Raw genomic sequence first — 16193 nt, forward strand, 5'->3', positions numbered from 1 at the left:
TTTATTTTTTAAAATTATTTTTGACATTAGCATATCAAAATAATCTGAAAACATAAAAAAATAATTGTAAGCAAAAAAAAATCAAAATGTAGCCTCTTAATCTACTATAGTCAAGATCTCATGTCAGATTATATGAAATAAAATGTTAACAAATCTCTTAATCTTATATTTTGGATTAGATAGGAAAATAGGTTTACATTTGACAAGTAAAAGCTTGCCAGTTAAGGTCAGTTTAAAAATATGGTTGCGATTGCTTTTCAAAGTATTTTTTACTTAAAAAACATCAAAATATTATTATTTTTTATTTTTTAAAAAATTATTTTTGATGTTACTGTATCAAAATGATCTAAAAACACTAAAAAATTATTAATTTGAAGCAAAGAAAAAAATAAAAAAAAAATATTTTTTTAAAAAATATTTTTGAAACACAAAAACAAATAGGACGGTAGTTATATATACAAAAATAGGATTAAAATAAAACAATTGCCCTTCTTGTTTTCAAAATTTTGAATTTTTTTGACCGTTATAGCTACACACGCCATTGCATGATCCAAATCCTTTCTGTTTCTGAGTATTATTCATAGATCCTTGCTAATGATTTTTTGAAACCCAGACACAGATTAAATGCTAAATGACAGAACATAAATTGTAAGTTTCTCCGTTGCCGATTTTTCATGGAGACATGCCCTCTTTACCAATCAAAAGTTTTAGAAAGCATTTGGGATTCACAAGTTAATGTTTCAGGCAAACATGTTAAACGTGGCTCAGCTCGAGTAATGGGTTGGAAGCATTAACTTGGATTAATATAAAACAATATTATTTGTTTTAATTATCAATTTTTAAATTAAATTGAGTTTTTATAATGTTATAGGTTGTGTTAAAAATTAATCCAAATTAATATGAACATATCAAAATGATCTGGAAACATTTAAAAAAAATATTATAGGTTGGATTAAAAATTAATTATTAATTTTTCATTGAGACATGCCCTCTTTACCAATCAAAAAATCATTCTTGATATGAACATATCAAAATGATCTGGAAACACTTAAAAAAAATTAATTTGAAACAAAAACAAATCAATTTCTTACAAAAATATTTTCCAACCATAAAAACAAATGGGGCCTTCCAACCTGATTTACTTTGAAGGCCTTGTTTGTTTGTGTTTCAAAAATATTTTTTTAAAAAATTAAATTTTATTTTTAATTTTTTATTTGCTTCAAATTAATTTTTTTTTAATATTTTCAGATCTTTTTGATGTGCTGATGTTAAAAATAATATTTTAAAAATAAAAAAACTTTATTTTGATGTATTTTAAGTGAAAATCATTTTGAAAAGTAACCGCTATCGTACTCTCAAACACCTCTGAAATCTAATCCGATCAGGAGCAGGGTCAATGAATCACGAAGTTGATCCATCAAATTAAACGGGTTTAATAACAATATTATTATTATTCAGGACACTGGATTTATTGCAGATCTATAATTAAGTTTATTCGAAAAGGAGAAGAATTTGGTATGTTAAGGGCTTGGACATTGTCGTTCTTTGTCGTTTAAGTTTTGCTCCAAATCTTTCATACCAAGTAATCTAGCATATCCTGTGATTTATTAATAATCGCACGAATATTTTACGTGATTAATGACATTCATCACTTTACCATGAAATTCATACTCATATTATATTAAGATTTGTGACATGAATATTGGTTTTATTGACATCACTTCCATTATATTCTACCCATTTTTTTGTTAAATAAATCATGAATTGCATATATTTTCATACAAAATACCATGAAAAAACATTAAACTAATAAATCCCAGTAGCATTATAATAAAAACATCATTAACAATATGATAAAATTACTATATAAAAAATAAACTCTCAATGGTTTTATGATTTTTTGTTTTATTTTAGTATATTGAAAAAAAATATGTGACATGGAATGTGATCTTTGACAATTAAAGTACTGTTTTGGGAACCGCGAATGCGGTGTAAATCACGTTTCTAAAAATTTTAAATTTTTTTTATTAAAAATTAATTTTTTTATGTATTTTGAATTATTTTAATGTATTGATCTAAAAAATAATTTTAAAAAAATAAAAAAAATATTATTTTAATATATTTCAACATGAAAAACACTTTGAAAAATAACCATAACTATATTTCTAAACAGGCTAGGCTATAGATTAGATAACACTTCCAAACAGGCTATAGATTAGATAGAATATAATCAGTTAAATTGCAACATTACTAATTATAACGTTGGGAGTATTGTAAATACGAAAAAGGCACTGTAATCATAACGTTGATTTTGCTAAGCAAGAACATATATATTCTGAATAAAATTAGAAATCCAGTTTCCCTTTCAGCTCTTCATATTTGGTTTTTCATCTATTTTAAAGATTTTAATGGTATCCCACCAGAAAACTAGTTCTATCACCAGAGAAAATTAAAGCCACTGCACAAAAAGCATAATGCAAGGCATAGCCAATTTGCATTCAATTCAATTGAACAGGGCCTTTCTTATTTACAGTCCACCGGAGCTCCACAGCAAAATCAACAATTTAACCAAAGTTCTTCGGTTCTGTCTTTCTGTTGGTCAGATACCTGATTGGTGCCTTGTCTACGAAAACTCTTCGACCATCATGCGACTGGGTGCCATACTGCCATGCAGGTCCAACAAACCAAGATGTGGCAACTCCACCAAGCAAGCCTCCCAGCTGAAATTTTCGACATCAAATGGAAAATAGTTGGTGGGCAAATAATAAGAAATAAAACATCAGAAATAATGCTATACTCACATGTCCCCAGTTATCGATGCCTTTTGTTAATAAACCGATCATCTGCATAAAAGATACACGTTACCACGGTTTTGAATTAAAATGACTCAACACTGAAATGATAGATAGACCAAGAACAGGTCGTACATCTGAATTCACTTAAACATAAAAGTTTCTATGAAACCAGAGAACTTTATTCAGTATTTTGAGATGTATAGAGCGTGATTCGAACTATATTGCTATGCAACTCCTCTGGTTTCTTAGGAACCTTGGATCACATACCATATTGAGGAATATCACTTTAGCTATGTTCTGTAGATCTTCTTTGCCACCTCCGATCATTCTTCTATGTCTTATGACAAACACTGCAAGAGATCCAACCTAAATCGAACATACAGATACAGAATAGCAAGTTGTGAGGGACATAAATAGCTTGAAGGGACTGTAAATGGCGACATGATAGATTCAAGGATCTAAAGATTTGAGAGCAACAGGACAGTAAATTCTTTTATATAGGAAGGCAAGGTCTGCCGGGGCTTTTTTTTTCCTGTTTCTTTTCCTTTTTATATGCTTTTCCCTTTTCTTTCTTCATTGGGAGGATAAATAAAACAAGTCAAAATTGATATGAAGATGGTTTTGGATTTGATTTAAAATTCTCTCTAGCTGCAAACTTCCATGATATTCTACAAGCCTAGAACCATCAGTTAATGCTCCCACTTCAGAGTAAAGACCAGTCTTAACAGTGAGAAATATAATAATATCATATTGCAGGCATAAATTTTCAAGATAGAAATGCAGGGACCAAGAAAAAGAAATGAAAATCTCATGTGCAATCATATTTTCTTCTCCTTCAAGTAGATCATGTAAAAAATTCAGTAGTTTTTTATAGGATAGAGTTCAGGATGACTTACTAATCCAAAGATGGCTCCTGAGGCCCCGACTGCAGGTGCTCTGCAGAACCAGTAACTCATTGCTGAACCTGATTTTCATGAAAGAATTGAACATGGAAACTAGGGAGGAAGCATTTTCATTTATATTGCAGAGAGTTTATGAGCTGTTACTTGCAATTGCAGAGGTGAGGTAAACTGCAATAAATCTCCTTGGGCCACTAAGATTCTCAATGGTAGGACCAACAGAATTCAAAGAATAGCAATTAACCTGGAAAGTAAAGATTTCTTTTCAGATAGATAAAGAAAAATCAGCAACAGCGCATAAGATGCAAAGGCATAAGATGTAGAATTGACCATGAGGTGCCCAATATTTGCATGCAGAACAGAAGAAGTGGCCAGCCTCCAAAATTGTCCCTTGTCAATAAGACTGTTAACCTGTGTGAATTATAAATTAACTCACAGGTAAAGAGCCCTCATAGAATAAGTTTCAATGCCAAATTATCACTCTTAATTGTCTAACCTTAGCACCCCAGAATAACAGCTTTCCTCGGGTAGCAATTTGCGCAAAATAAACTCTGCACACATGACATAACTAAAAAAATTAGAGGAGAAGGAGCACAAAAATAAATGCTAAATAGCTGTTGCTTGATCAATAAAGAAAATTAAAATATGTTATTTGTCCATATTGTTATAATACTTGCAAGATATTGATAGCGAGAAGAATATTAGTCCATTGTCTTCCATTAAATGAACTTCTCCCGTATGTCTCCAAGTTTGGCGATCCCTCATTTCTAAAGCCCTTTCTAGTCCCTCCTCCATTGAAGAAACACAAGCAAGATGAACATGTGGATGCAAAGACATCATTTGAAAATTGAAGAACGTCAATTCCCTGCAACTGGGAGGCCTTTTCATGCCACACATCCTTCAATCTAGGAACATGATAGAGATGAGAGATATTCTGTTCAAAACGAGAAATCAAATGGCATTAATAACTTTTGGAAACGACAAGACCACTATGTTTTGCATACCAGTACACAAACAAGCGAGTACCCAAAAATGTTCAACAGTAATATTTTTGTTGCAGGTTAGGAAAACTGTGATTTCACAGCACTTGTACAGCTTCAACCAAGTAAAAGAAAAACAAAAGGGAAGACATAGTCTTGAACCATATTCAATTGACCGAAATCGAAAGCGAAAGTTACAATCTCTCAGGCAAGGCAACAATCACCCAGGAAGGCATGGTGATAAATGTTATATGTGTAGTAGTGTAGGACGAGCATGGATTATATCTTTTTCTACCAAGAAGAATCTGTCTATATCAACATAAAACAGCTCTCCAATCATTCACAGAACAAGAAGTGCTTAAAAAAGTTAACCCCAAATTCACTAAGTACAAGTTGTACAAGAATTTTCCAGGAAGAATAACATTCCACTGGACACCCATCAAAGTCTAAACCACAAACAACAGATGCAAGAATGCATAAAAGAGAGAGAAGGAAGGGGGCATGGTGGGGGTACCTTGAAGGAGGAGTGCACAAGGAAGCCAAAGCGGAGAGAAGCGACGGTTGTAATGAGATTCAAGGGTTGTATCGGGACCCGCCACATCGGCTGCGGAGAAGCTGATAGTGATGACCCCATCATTCCCTATCTCTTTCCCGATTGCCTCCTTCGCTGCTTCTTGCTCTTGGAGAAAACCACATGTTCTGTTCTCTGGCCAGTGGACTAATCTTGGGTTGATCCAACTGGATCACGTTACTTAGGCAGTGTTTGGTTTGCCTTTTAGGATAAAAGATACCAGTTGAAAAAACACCTAAAGGAGGATGTTTAGTAAAAAAATATCTGACTCTGAACAAACAATCTCTAGTTTGCATGTGTTGGCTCCACATTGCGGGATCATTTCTTTTTAATATAAAAAATACTTTCAAATGTAAAAAAATTATTTAGTATTTTTATTAAATTAAAAAATAATTTGTTTTAAAAAATTATAAAAATAAATCTTTTTATTTATATAGCTCTTGTTTATTTTTACTAACACAATGTTTTTAACTAAAAACAAATTAAAAAAATGATGAATATAATAAAATTATGTTTCAAATCTATTTAAACATTTAAAAAAATAATTTCAATTAATTTTCATAAATAATTTATTATTATTATTACTATTATATTTAGATAAAAAACATAGTAATTGAAAAAAGTATTAAAATTCAAATAAAAATTTATAATAATACTTAAAAACCATGTCAAAGTTGAAGAGTAAGTAAATCCAATAAAAAAATCTTGAAGTGTAAAAAAAAAAACATAATTTTTTAATAACCCATAAAATAACATAATTTATTTTTATCTTATGAACTGGATTTATCATTCTCTTTCATTCTCCTATCGAGTTCATAAAAGATTGAGTAAGATTTCTTGAAATTTGATGGAAAATTCTTATTGATCTCATTAGTGTAAACTATAAAAACCCTAAAAATAAAATTGCTTCAACAAAAGAGAGCAATAACAGGTAATTTCTAAAAAAATTTGCCTTCACAACTATGAAAACTTTAATAATTAATTTCACTAGTTGATAGGAAAAAAAAGAGGGAAAAGATTAATCAACTATGATACTTTAGATTATATATATATATGTTAGCATATAACTTGAGGATTTTTTTGTGTTTTTTTTTAGTGGAAAAATATGATAACCTAGCAAGTGGGAAGCTTTATATATTTGTGCATTTATGCAATTTCTAGCTACTCCATATCTCTAATGTATTTATATTGTAGTTTTGAAACCCGGCCCAGCCCGGCTGGTTGACTCGGGACCCGGCCGACCTGGAGCTGGAACGGGTCGGGTTGAAGAAAAAATAGAGGAAGGAAAAACCCGGTGTGACTCAGCTGACCTAACAACTCGGTTGACTTGACAAGACCCAGTCAAAAACCCGGTTGCGACTTGTTGACTTTTGTTTTTTTTTTTACTAAAACGACGTTGTTTTGATTTTACTAAAAAATTTGACCTGGACGACCCGGTGACCCGGTCAAAACCCGGGATCCAGGCCTTCGACCAGGCCAGCCACTGAGTCGAGTCTGAAAACTATGATTTCTCCAGCATATCCTATGAAACATTTAAAAGCATTTAAAATTGAATAAAATCATGTCTTCTTGACATATAAAACTTGAACTTTATTCTCTAGTTTTTAAACATAAAACTTCAATTTTATACATCTCTCGAGCCTCTTAATGAAATTCTATAATCTTTGTGGGTATGAATTCCTTGCAAGCGAGAGCTTTTCACGAATAATATACCCTAGAAAAACCCTAAAAGCAAGCATACTGCTTTCTATAGTATAAAGCTCTAACAATTCACAAAAGGAATATTTTGTTTATGATAAAGATTTATGTACTAAGTATTGTTTGGGTTCTAAATCAATGGTGACAATTCTTATGTCCAAAACTTGGTTTGAGGTGATGAGAGATATCTGCAAACATGACGACTATATGAACAATGTATTGTAGAGAGTGATCTTTTCAAGCATTTTGCTATGGTAGATGGGTTTTTTTTTTTTAATTTCATGTGCTCACACTAATTTTAATAATGGTTAAATATAAGGGGTGAGTAAAAAAATCAAAAAATAGATTAAACCAAGAAAATAAAAAAAAAATAATTGAAAAAACCAAATTGTGAAAAAAAAATAGATTAGAATTTTGAAAAAACCGACTGGTTCGGTTCGGTTTTGGTTTTACAAGCATGAAACTGAAAAAACCGAACCGAATCGGAAAAAAACCGAACCAAACCGAAAAAACCAAGGCAAACTGGAAAAAACCAAGCCAAACCGGTTTTTGTTTTAAAAAACCAAACCAAACCGAAACCAGTCGGTTTGAACCGGTTTTGGTTTTTTTAAAATTCCGGTTTGGTTATTTTTTTAATAAAAACTGAACCAAACTGAAAATAATCACCCTTATTAAATACTATCAAACACACAAAGTGAACAAATGGTTAGTTCATAATTATTAAATTTTATTAGACAAATCATAATCCAGTTTATATTTTATTTTAAATTAAAAAAACATTAATTTAGTAAAACTACGTTGATAGAGATGTAATTTTGTTGATCTGGTCAAATATAACCAGATTAATACCAAGTAAAAAAATAAATAAAATTTTAATAAATAATAATTTTTTCAAATTGATGATTGATTCTTAAATTGCCTCAATAATTTAATAACTTAAATCTATTTTTCAATAACTTAAAAATCTATTTTCAAGTTAGATGCAAATGTTTACAAATAAATATCAAGCATTAGCATATCCCATCTTACAATGAGAAACTCACATCTAATCTTAAAAAATATTTTTAACCAACCAATCAATAGGCTTGAGTTTTTGTAGTGTTTAGAATTTTTTTTTTCAATGATTTTAATATATTAATATTAAAAAAACTATTATAATATATTTTTAAATAAAAAATACTTTTTTAAAAAATATTATTTACTACAACATCAAATACGCTATGCTTATCCCTTCTTGCAATGATAACGATAAAAAGACAAACCTCAAAAGAAGTCCTTCAACTATGAACCTCCTCTCGATTGAGTCTCCAAACTATCATTCCATTCATTTGGGTCCCTAAATGTTCTTGAAGGGGCTGATAGTCGACTGGCTGGCTAATCCAATCCATCCATCCACCCACTCACCCAAAAAAAATCCCACCCATCCTCCCTCCTCTCTTTCCTTCGTCTCCGTCGAGAAATGAAACAAAACCCGTCCACCACCACCTCCTCCTCCTCCTAAACTAACCAAACCAAACCCTAAAAGAACAAGAACTGTCTATCATCCAAACAAGGAATAAAAAAAAGTAAGAAGAGCAATGCCTCACTTTGTGTTACAAACAGCACAAATCCCTACTCCCACCACCAAAACAACCTTGTCGTTAAAACCCACCTTTCCGATTCCTCAGTTATGTCACCTGCGGAGGAGGGTTCGTAGCAATCGTAATCTTGACTTAAAGTGTTCTTCTTCTTCTTCTTCTTGTCCGATGATTGATGGTGGCGGAGATTCCGTGGTTGCGTTGGAGAGATGCTTTTCATCCCCGCCTGCCCCCGTCGTGGGAGAGTTTGGTCCGGTTATGAAAGGAAAATTCGGCTCCTTAGGTGCTGTTACTTTGGAGAAAGGCAAACTTGATATGTCCCAGAAACAATCCCAGTCCACTCCTGAGGTATATTGTTCTTTCCCTAGCGGAAACTAGCTCTTCTTAAGCACCTTGGACCTTTTGAACTATAGGGGCAAGAATAGCTGTTAGCAAGGATGCCATGGATTATTGATTTAGTGCTATATATGATGTAACTCGAGCGAGGGAGGATGGGAGAGTAGGGGAAAAATAAGGGGCAAAATCTTATACTAGAAATTTGAAATCTTGTTGGAAGTTATAGCTATATTCAAAGGCTAAGGCTATTGTTTTGTAGAGAGGAAGTGTTAGTGAATGACAGTACATTATAGAAAAATATTCTAGGAGTATTAGATGGGTTCATAAACATCTTACAGTGTTGTTATTCTAGTGTCTATATTTAATTCCATGCCTTTATTTTTTCTTTCTAAAATACAGAGGACTGTTTTGAATCTTTATAAATGTGATAAATCTTTAAGATCCTCTGTGCTTCTTCCTCTGAAGTTTCACTGGACGTGATTCTGTATAGCACTGAATTTCACCATGCAGATGGTACATTTTCAGTGGTATATTAAGGGATAGTTCTTTGGAGTTTAGACAATGCGTGAAGGTAAATGAAATGAAAAAAAGAAAAGAAGAAGCATTGGCCTGCTAGTAGTGCCTCTAGCTGTTGACTGGGCTGTATTTTGTGGTTTCAAGATAATTTGAGTAACCAATGAACAAAGGGATGTGCTTGGTATTCAGAGTATTTTCTTATGAGGTAACGAGGGTTAAAGGTTGTCTGACTGTTGTTTTAGAAATACGAAACTAGATCAACCAGTTAAGAGAGATATGTTTGAGTTTCTGGTAATGCTAATTACAATTGTTACGTTGAATCTCTGATTGCTGAAATTATGAAATTTAAAAGATTTAATGACTAAAAGACACGTTATTCTCAATTACTGAGATGATGCATGATCAGCCTCAGACCAGCATTAGATCCTTATTTTATAAAGCTAACGTCAGAACATGTGCTGTTAATATGGTCCATGGCACAATCAAACACAATCCCCCTCGCTTGGTGAACTTGACAAACCTTAGTACAACAGAACCATCATACGGCCCTCAGTAAATTTCTTTCCACTTGCTTTCCCTACCTGCATGACTGTTTTGCTTTTAGCAGTGAAGTGCCTGTAATGGTTTCTAAATTTATAAGAAATTTTGTTGATTTTCTTTTTAAACTAATAGCACATGCTGAGAAATTTAGATTGAGCATGTTTTATTCATCATGCCAAGAGCACAATGACAAAACTTGTACTTGTACATGCTTTTTATTTAATGACTTATCATTTTGGATTTGCAATCTGTCCTACAACATGTAGAAAAAAAATTAAGCTTACTTTCTTCTCTGAATTGCATCACTCACCTCTCAGTAATTATCCATGTGCCGGTCAAATTGGTTTTGGATATGCCTTCTAAGAATAATCAGCCGCTAAGGTTTGAAGGGTCTATGACAAGGTCCTTAAATTTTTTGAAAATTTCAGGTTGCTCTTGGGGGAGGTGGTGGAGACATTGGAAAGCATATCAATCATGGTGGTGGTGATGGAGGTGATGATGATGGTGATGATGATGATTACTTTGATGACTTCGACGATGGTGATGAGGGTGATGAGGGAGGATTATTTAGGAAAAGGATATTTCTTGAAGAGGTTGGAATGCTGTCAAAGAGACTACTTATTAACACCTTTTATGATGATGCAAATATTTTCTGTGCAAATGCTTTGATGTGACCTTAATTTCCATTTTTTTTTCTATTGGCAGCTTTACGATCGAAAATTTGTTGATGCAGTGTTGAATGAGTGGCACAAAACAATGATGGATCTGCCTGCTGGGTTCCGACAAGCTTATGAAATGGTGTAGTACCTGTCTTATTATTTTCTTTTGACTGGTTGCTCTGTGGCTAGGTACTTACTGTAGTATTGCTTTCAGGGTTTGGTCAGCTCTGCTCAAATGGTAAAATTCCTAGCAATAAATGCCAGACCAACGACTACTAGGTTTATATCCAGAGCACTTCCTCAAGCAATTTCTAGGGCATTTATTGGCAGGTAACTTGGATATGGTGCTCAGTTCTACACTTTTCAGTCGCTGGGCTGGGCTGCAAATTCTGGACAACTGATATTAAAAATTTATTGTAAACAATAAATTTTGCATTCCTCTATATTTATCTCACCCAATCAGGCTGCTTCATACTGTTGATAGTTTGTTTCATAATCTAAGTTTGCAGATTCTGCTGTTCAATTTGCTAGGCACTCGTTTCTGTTCCATCTTAAGATATATTATTCCTTTACCCAATATATTAGAAGTTTGGTACAGAGCCACGCATTGATTTATTGCAAAGCTTAGACCTTTTCTTGTAAATGATGTCATGCTATACATCCTTCATGAGGCTGCAACTTTGTATTCTATTGTATAGAGAACATATCTTGAAAACTTAAAGCTCTGGAAAGCTGGTGCAGTCTTGCCATAGTATAGGAGTGTCAAGCATGGGTGGATTAACATTCTATCTTAACTTTTGATGCCAAAAGAAATTTTGCATCAATCTTTTTTCTGCTTTTCTTATTTGTCGCACCATTTGATACTTTGTGTGTGTGTGAATATAGCATGACTCCCTCATTATATTACCTTCCATATGTATATCAGATTACCATTTGAACACGTGGTTGGGAAGATAGCCATCATGTTTTCTGATTTTTAAAGATCTGATTTTCTGTTTTACAGGATGATTGCAGACCCTGCCTTTTTATATAGGCTTCTTTTGGAGCAGGCTGCTACAATTGGTTGCTCTGTTTGGTGGGAGTTGAAAAATCGCAAGGATAGGTATTTGTTTCTTACTCTAGTATTGGAATTCAAAGATCAGCTAATTTTGTCTTCTGGTATTGAATTGATAAATATTTTCTTTATTCTGATTACAGGATAAAACAAGAATGGGATCTGGCTCTTATAAATGTCCTAACAGTAACAGCATGCAATGCCCTTGTTGTTTGGTCGCTTGCTCCTTGTCGTTCTTATGGAAACACATTCCAGTTTGATTTGCAAAATACATTGCAGAAGCTTCCAAACAATATCTTTGAAAAGAGTTACCCTCTTAGAGAATTTGACTTGCAGAAGAGAATCCACTCGTTCTTCTATAAGGCTGCAGAGTTATGTATGGTTGGATTAACTGCCGGAGCAATGCAAGGTTCCTTGACAAATCTTTTGGCCCGTAAAAAGGATAGGTAAACAATGCCTCAAAACTTTAGCCTAACCTTTTTAATGTAAAGAATAGAAAAAGAACCGACTCTTTGCGGCTAAACTGACTCTTATCTGTAAATCAGTTTAATTATGACGACTCTGGGCTTTTTTTTTGCTTGTTTGGCAGGTTATCTGTGACAATCCCACCCGCGAGTACCTATGCTCTTGGTTATGGTGCTTTCCTTGGACTTTATGCAAACCTGAGATACCAGGTATTATGTGGAATTGATAGAGCAGTGGTCAATCATTTTGATGTCATTGGAGTGGCATTGGTTTTCAGCACAGCTTTGAGGTTTGCTTCTTCCTGCTTAAAAAAGCCATGAATTTTCCATACCTTTCTACATGATTCTTGAGATTTATTGTGATATATTTTCTATGCTTTTGAAATAGTATTGATAGCACATGTCTCAATAAAACATGTGAAATCGTTCAGTTGCTGATATTTTCTTTTGTTTTGCATCTGCCACAGGATTTTAAATGCCCAAGTAGGAGAGACATCAAGGCTAGCTTGGCTAGGGTTAGAGCCAGATCCTTTGGTTCAGTCAGATGACCTTTTGAAGGCTTACAACAGGTCGTCTTCAGGGGATGCTACCAAGTCATCTTCTAAATGGTTTATCTCTAAGAAAGCTCTAGTTTCCGGGCTCGGGCTCCTTGGCATAAAACAAGGCAATGCTGATTCCATTAACGGGGAATCACCAGCACCAAAGGTCCGTAGAAAGAGGGTTGTGCGGAAGAAGGTGTCTGCAGGTGAAGCCTAACGTAGATTGATTGAATTACTGTTGCCTTCCAATTTTGCTCCCTTCAGGCTTTAGAAACTCGGGCATGGTTTTGGCCGTAAAAAATAAGCCAATAGAAGTTTCACCATGACTCCCATATGCCACTGCAGAGAGACAGAGAGGTGTTTCCAAATGACACCAGCATAAGAACCTTTGCGAGGATTAATATTTAGGGGGAAAGGATGTGTTATAGATTCATGTACTCATTGTTTTGTTTTTGATGGCACAGCTTACACTTGTAACACAGCATTCCAAGCTGTGTAGGCCTGCACTGGTGATTTCAATAAATTGGAAGTTTGATTCTGAGCCTTTTCTTTTAGCAGTCTTCAAATGCAATCACTAAAATATAGTTTCAGTTTGATCATTGCTGTTCTTGCATTTATAGCGAAATACGGGTTAACCTGGATTTTTTAAAATTTTAATTTTTTTTTACTTAAAATTATTAGTTTTTATATTTTTTAGATTGTTTGATATATTGATTTTAAAAATAATTTTTAAAAATAAAACATATTATTTTAATATATTTCAACACAAAAAAACTATTTTAAAAATAATTTTAAATAAAATTTTAAACATGATTTTAATCTGCTGAAAAACTCATAGGCATGTATTGAATTTTCCAACAAATGTACCCTGTTAAATTGAATTAAATCTAATATTATTTTGAATTTAAATTAGATTTTTAACTGAATTAAATCAAATACTATTTCATTCAAGTTTTAAATTAAATTAGATTTTCTATGAGATTTAAACTTGATATAAACCTATAAATTAAAAAAAATATGGATGGCATTTTTTTTAAATACAGGTGGTTAATTTATTAATAATAATAATAATATCTCCATCAAAACAGGAGGCTAGCCTGCCTGTCAACATCTAAAAGATAAGCCTCTGTACGAAACCACCACACATCATCCACTTCCACAAACCTAGACTCTTCCCATTCCCATCTCCGTCGCCCATCCACAACACTGAAGGCGGCGCGTGAGATTCCTCAAGATGAATCCAGTACTCTCTACCCTTCAGTACTGGCTAGTGAACCACCCAAAAATCCTGCACTTTTCCTGGACCCCAGGCCAAACCTTTGGCTCCTCCTACCAATTCCTCGCTCTCACAGTTGCCGCTTACCTCTTCCTCACATTCCTTCTCTCCCGAATCCCTCTCCCTTCTTCCCTCCGAAGACCTCACATCCTCAAACCAATCACAGCCCTCCACAGCTTCGTCCTCTTCCTTCTCTCCTTCATCATGGCCCTTGGCTGCACCCTCTCCATCATCTCCCCCACCGCCCGCCCTCACTTCCACCACATCATTTGCTTCCCTCCCCACACCCCTCAATCCGGGCCTCTCTTTTTCTGGGCCTACATATTCTACCTCTCCAAGATTCTTGAATTTGTCGACACCCTTTTGATCATCTTGAGCAATTCGATCCAACGCCTCACATTCCTCCACGTCTACCACCACGCAACGGTGGTGGTCATGTGCTACTTGTGGCTGATGACTTCACAGTCATTGTTTCCAGTGGCCTTAATCACCAATTCTTTGGTACATGTGGTAATGTACTACTATTACCTGTGGAGTGCAATGGGTGTGAGGCCAAAGTGGAAAAGACTGGTCACTGATTGCCAGATTGTGCAGTTTGTTTTTAGCTTTGCCATATCGGGCTTGATGCTGTACTACCATTTTACAGGATCAGGTTGCTCAGGAATCTGGGGTTGGTGCTTCAATGCTGTTTTCAATGCTTCACTCTTGGCTCTTTTTCTTGATTTTCATGGTAAGAGCTATGCCAACAAAAAGGCAGCTGCTCATAAAGATAAAGGGCTATGATTTACTTATTAATCATACATGATTGCCTTTGCTTTTGCTTTTAATTTGAATTCTTTGCTATTCCATCACATTGTGAGCTTCCCTTTTGTTAATGTCTTTTGGTTATACGAGGATGATGCTGATGAGTATTGATTTCTGTTCCTTTTCACATTGCAATTGCAATGGTTGAGTATGATTTATTAGGCTATTGTCTATGCGGTTCAAACTTGGCTTGAAAAAGCATAAAAAAATATGTTTTTTTACAAGATAAACACAGTTTGAAATGCTGCATTACTTCTATGATTATCAAGTTGAGAATTAGGAGGTTGACTGTGAGAAATCCTACCATGTTTAAGTTATAACTAACAATACAGGATAGAAACATTGGGGAGGGAATTAAAAAAAATAATTCTTTGAGAAAGAGATATGTTTCTGTCATTTTTCATAGATTCGGATGAGATATTTTCTTTAATCTTTTATGTTTCTCTCTTTCTTATTATGCTGATAGATACAGCTTAAGCATCATGAGTTTTAGGGTTAAATCCTATAGATGGTGAAAGAAACCAAGCAAGCCAAACCAAGAGCACCACAAGTTCTAGGGTATCTGACAGGGCTCAGGATTTGCACTCCATTGATGGTCCTGGAATTTAAACTCTTGTGATCATTAGGCTCATGATATAGAACAGGAGATGATACAGAACACGAGGAAAGGCTTTCAAGGAACAAGCTAAACTCAACCTATGCAGATACCTCAAAATGGAGTCACGAGAACGAACAGCAGCCAATGTTGTAAGCAAATTCTCCCGTCCACACGCCCCATCATCTCGATTCAGGCCACCAGCTGATACCATTCCTCTAGCAGCAGGAAAAAAACCATCGGCCTTAACCTTAACCTTAACCGCATCTCTAGCAGGCAAACTTCAAGAAATCAAAGTCTACAATAAGGAAGCTCAGTGCACTATATTAGCCGCAACGGGCTTGGGCTTGAGAGATGGTGCAGAGGATTAGATGGTGGAAAGAGGGAAGGATTAAGTAGTAGTTTTTGTTCGGTTCGGTTTTTACCTCTGAAAGCAATCAAATTAAAATTTTATGTAGTTTTGATTTGATTATTTTATATTAAAAATTAAAATCCAACCTCCCAGGTCATTTGGGCATTTGTAAGCAGCCTATCATGAAGAGCAACTTGTGTAAGCAGCAGGCCATAAAAAAGATCGAATTCATTGCAAACCAGCCCACTGCCAAACAATTCTTAAGTTGAGAAATAGGAGGTTGAATAACTGGCCGCCACCGCGGACTAGTTGCTGTAACATAAATAATCCACGGCGGTCTTCGTCAAATCATTTGGAATACGCATAGTGACGTTGAGACTTAAAACCATGGCACCGTGGTATCCGCAGGTTATGATACCTCTGGAAATGATTAGCAGGCTTTGCGCCATTGGATTGTCCTTCATTAATCGTAGCTCTTAAGTCCTTGATTGGTGATGCTCTGCATGGTTATCAAATCCGGGTTGACTTGGTGGCTCTT

At 34.4% G+C, this 16193-nt stretch overlaps 3 protein-coding genes across 3 annotated transcripts; 2 read left to right on the forward strand and 1 right to left on the reverse strand.

The window, feature by feature from the left end:
* Positions 1–2309: 2309 nt before the first annotated feature.
* On the reverse strand, positions 2310–5452 carry LOC133700832 (RHOMBOID-like protein 10, chloroplastic). Its single transcript, XM_062124523.1, has 9 exons — positions 5189–5452; positions 4372–4628; positions 4191–4245; positions 4025–4105; positions 3842–3938; positions 3692–3759; positions 3063–3161; positions 2802–2843; positions 2310–2720 (listed from the first exon to the last, which is right to left on the reverse strand). Exons 1-9 carry the CDS (start codon positions 5309–5311, stop codon positions 2565–2567), a joined length of 978 nt encoding a protein of 325 aa, XP_061980507.1. The 5' UTR covers positions 5312–5452; the 3' UTR covers positions 2310–2564.
* A 2853-nt stretch (positions 5453–8305) lies between these two features.
* On the forward strand, positions 8306–13172 carry LOC133702053 (protein RETICULATA-RELATED 1, chloroplastic-like). The gene is made up of 8 exons (XM_062126229.1): positions 8306–8868; positions 10341–10505; positions 10618–10710; positions 10786–10901; positions 11575–11673; positions 11769–12071; positions 12215–12379; positions 12557–13172. The coding sequence occupies exons 1-8, from the start codon at positions 8521–8523 to the stop codon at positions 12843–12845; spliced, it is 1578 nt and encodes a 525-aa protein (XP_061982213.1). The 5' UTR covers positions 8306–8520; the 3' UTR covers positions 12846–13172.
* Positions 13173–13734: 562 nt separating this feature from the next.
* LOC133700977 (elongation of fatty acids protein 3-like) lies at positions 13735–14755 on the forward strand. The gene has a single exon (XM_062124722.1). The coding sequence runs from the start codon at positions 13863–13865 to the stop codon at positions 14685–14687; it is 825 nt and encodes a 274-aa protein (XP_061980706.1). The 5' UTR covers positions 13735–13862; the 3' UTR covers positions 14688–14755.
* Positions 14756–16193: the final 1438 nt, after the last annotated feature.

Source organism: Populus nigra, chromosome 8 (genome assembly GCF_951802175.1).
Source record: "Populus nigra chromosome 8, ddPopNigr1.1, whole genome shotgun sequence".
Taxonomy (NCBI): Eukaryota; Viridiplantae; Streptophyta; class Magnoliopsida; order Malpighiales; family Salicaceae; genus Populus; species Populus nigra.

Bases quoted from the DNA above. Each gene is read 5' to 3' on its own strand.
- LOC133700977 (XM_062124722.1), top strand. From the start codon at position 13,863: ATGAATCCAGTACTCTCTACCCTTCAGTACTGGCTAGTGAACCACCCA.
- LOC133702053 (XM_062126229.1), top strand. From the start codon at position 8,521: ATGCCTCACTTTGTGTTACAAACAGCACAAATCCCTACTCCCACCACC. The intron at 10,506-10,617 runs GTTGGAATGCTG...TTCTATTGGCAG, and splicing joins AAAGGATATTTCTTGAAGAG to CTTTACGATCGAAAATTTGT. The intron at 10,711-10,785 runs GTGTAGTACCTG...TATTGCTTTCAG, and splicing joins TCCGACAAGCTTATGAAATG to GGTTTGGTCAGCTCTGCTCA.
- LOC133700832 (XM_062124523.1), bottom strand. From the start codon at position 5,311: ATGATGGGGTCATCACTATCAGCTTCTCCGCAGCCGATGTGGCGGGTC. The intron at 4,629-5,188 runs GTACCCCCACCA...CGTTTTGAACAG, and splicing joins TTGTGCACTCCTCCTTCAAG to AATATCTCTCATCTCTATCA. The intron at 4,106-4,190 runs GTTAGACAATTA...TAATTCACACAG, and splicing joins TGTTATTCTGGGGTGCTAAG to GTTAACAGTCTTATTGACAA.